The following is a 998-nucleotide window of genomic DNA, read 5'->3' on the forward strand; positions in this document are numbered from 1 at the left end:
TGTTGTAAACTCACGCTTGAAGTATTGGAACATAATATCATTGCGAAAAGGGCTTATGGCAATTTTGGCTTTCATGGTTATCAATTGGTGCCTGAATACGGCCACGCGGTATTTATGGAAAAGAAGCTGTAAACATAATTATAGAGGCTCCCTATAGGCGGATGGCTTAGTTATTGTTTGTCTTAGTTGGTAAGTGTCAATAAGTACTTGATTCATCCCTAATAGAAAGTACTATAGACATTTCATTTTTCAAGGCTAATCTACTATGGAATTTATCCCCGCAGAAATCCCCGAAGTTATCCTGATTAAGCCGAACGTTTTTGGCGATCACCGTGGTTTTTTTATGGAGACTTGGCAGCGTCAACACTTTGCTGAAAATGGCATTGATGTTGATTTTGTTCAAGATAACCACAGTAAATCATCACAGGGGATTTTACGTGGTTTGCATTACCAACTCATTCAGCCGCAAGGAAAATTAGTAAGGGTTGTCGAGGGGAGTGTTTTTGATGTCGCCGTAGACTTGCGAAGAAATTCGTCAACCTTCGGGCAGTGGGTTGGATATGAGTTGTCGGCAGAAAACAAGCACATGTTATGGGTTCCACCCGGTTTCGGGCATGGCTTTTATGTCATGAGTGAATCGGCTGAGTTTGTCTACAAATGCACCGACTATTATGCGCCAGAACATGAGGGATGCGTGCGTTGGGATGATCCAGCGCTGGGGGTTGACTGGCATTTGGTCGATGGCAAAGCACCTGTATTATCCGAGAAAGATGCCAATGCGAGCTTGCTAGCCGATGCGATAGTTTTCGAAGGTGAGTTATGAAAAAAGTATTGATAACAGGGGCTGATGGTCAATTGGGCTATGAATTGCCTCGTACCGCACCCGAAGGGTATGAATGCATACTAACTGATAAAGAAGAACTTGATATTACCGATGTGAAGGCGGTAGAGGCATTTGTGCTTGAATGCAAACCAAGCGTGATCATCAATTCAGCTGC

The 998-nt window shown here is 43.4% G+C and overlaps 1 protein-coding gene across 1 annotated transcript; it reads left to right on the forward strand.

Annotated features, from left to right (window-relative positions):
- Nucleotides 1–265: 265 nt before the first annotated feature.
- Nucleotides 266–812, forward strand: LOC106820475 (dTDP-4-dehydrorhamnose 3,5-epimerase-like; the record flags this gene model as incomplete). Its single annotated transcript, XM_014824989.1, has 1 exon — nt 266–812. A coding segment is annotated over exon 1 (547 nt), but the record flags the coding sequence as incomplete, so codon positions are not given.
- Between the last annotated feature and the right edge of the window lie 186 nt (nt 813–998).

The sequence above is a fragment of the Priapulus caudatus genome, unplaced genomic scaffold, assembly GCF_000485595.1.
Source record: "Priapulus caudatus unplaced genomic scaffold, Priapulus_caudatus-5.0.1 Scaffold13992, whole genome shotgun sequence".
NCBI lineage: Eukaryota > Metazoa > Priapulida > Priapulimorpha > Priapulimorphida > Priapulidae > Priapulus > Priapulus caudatus.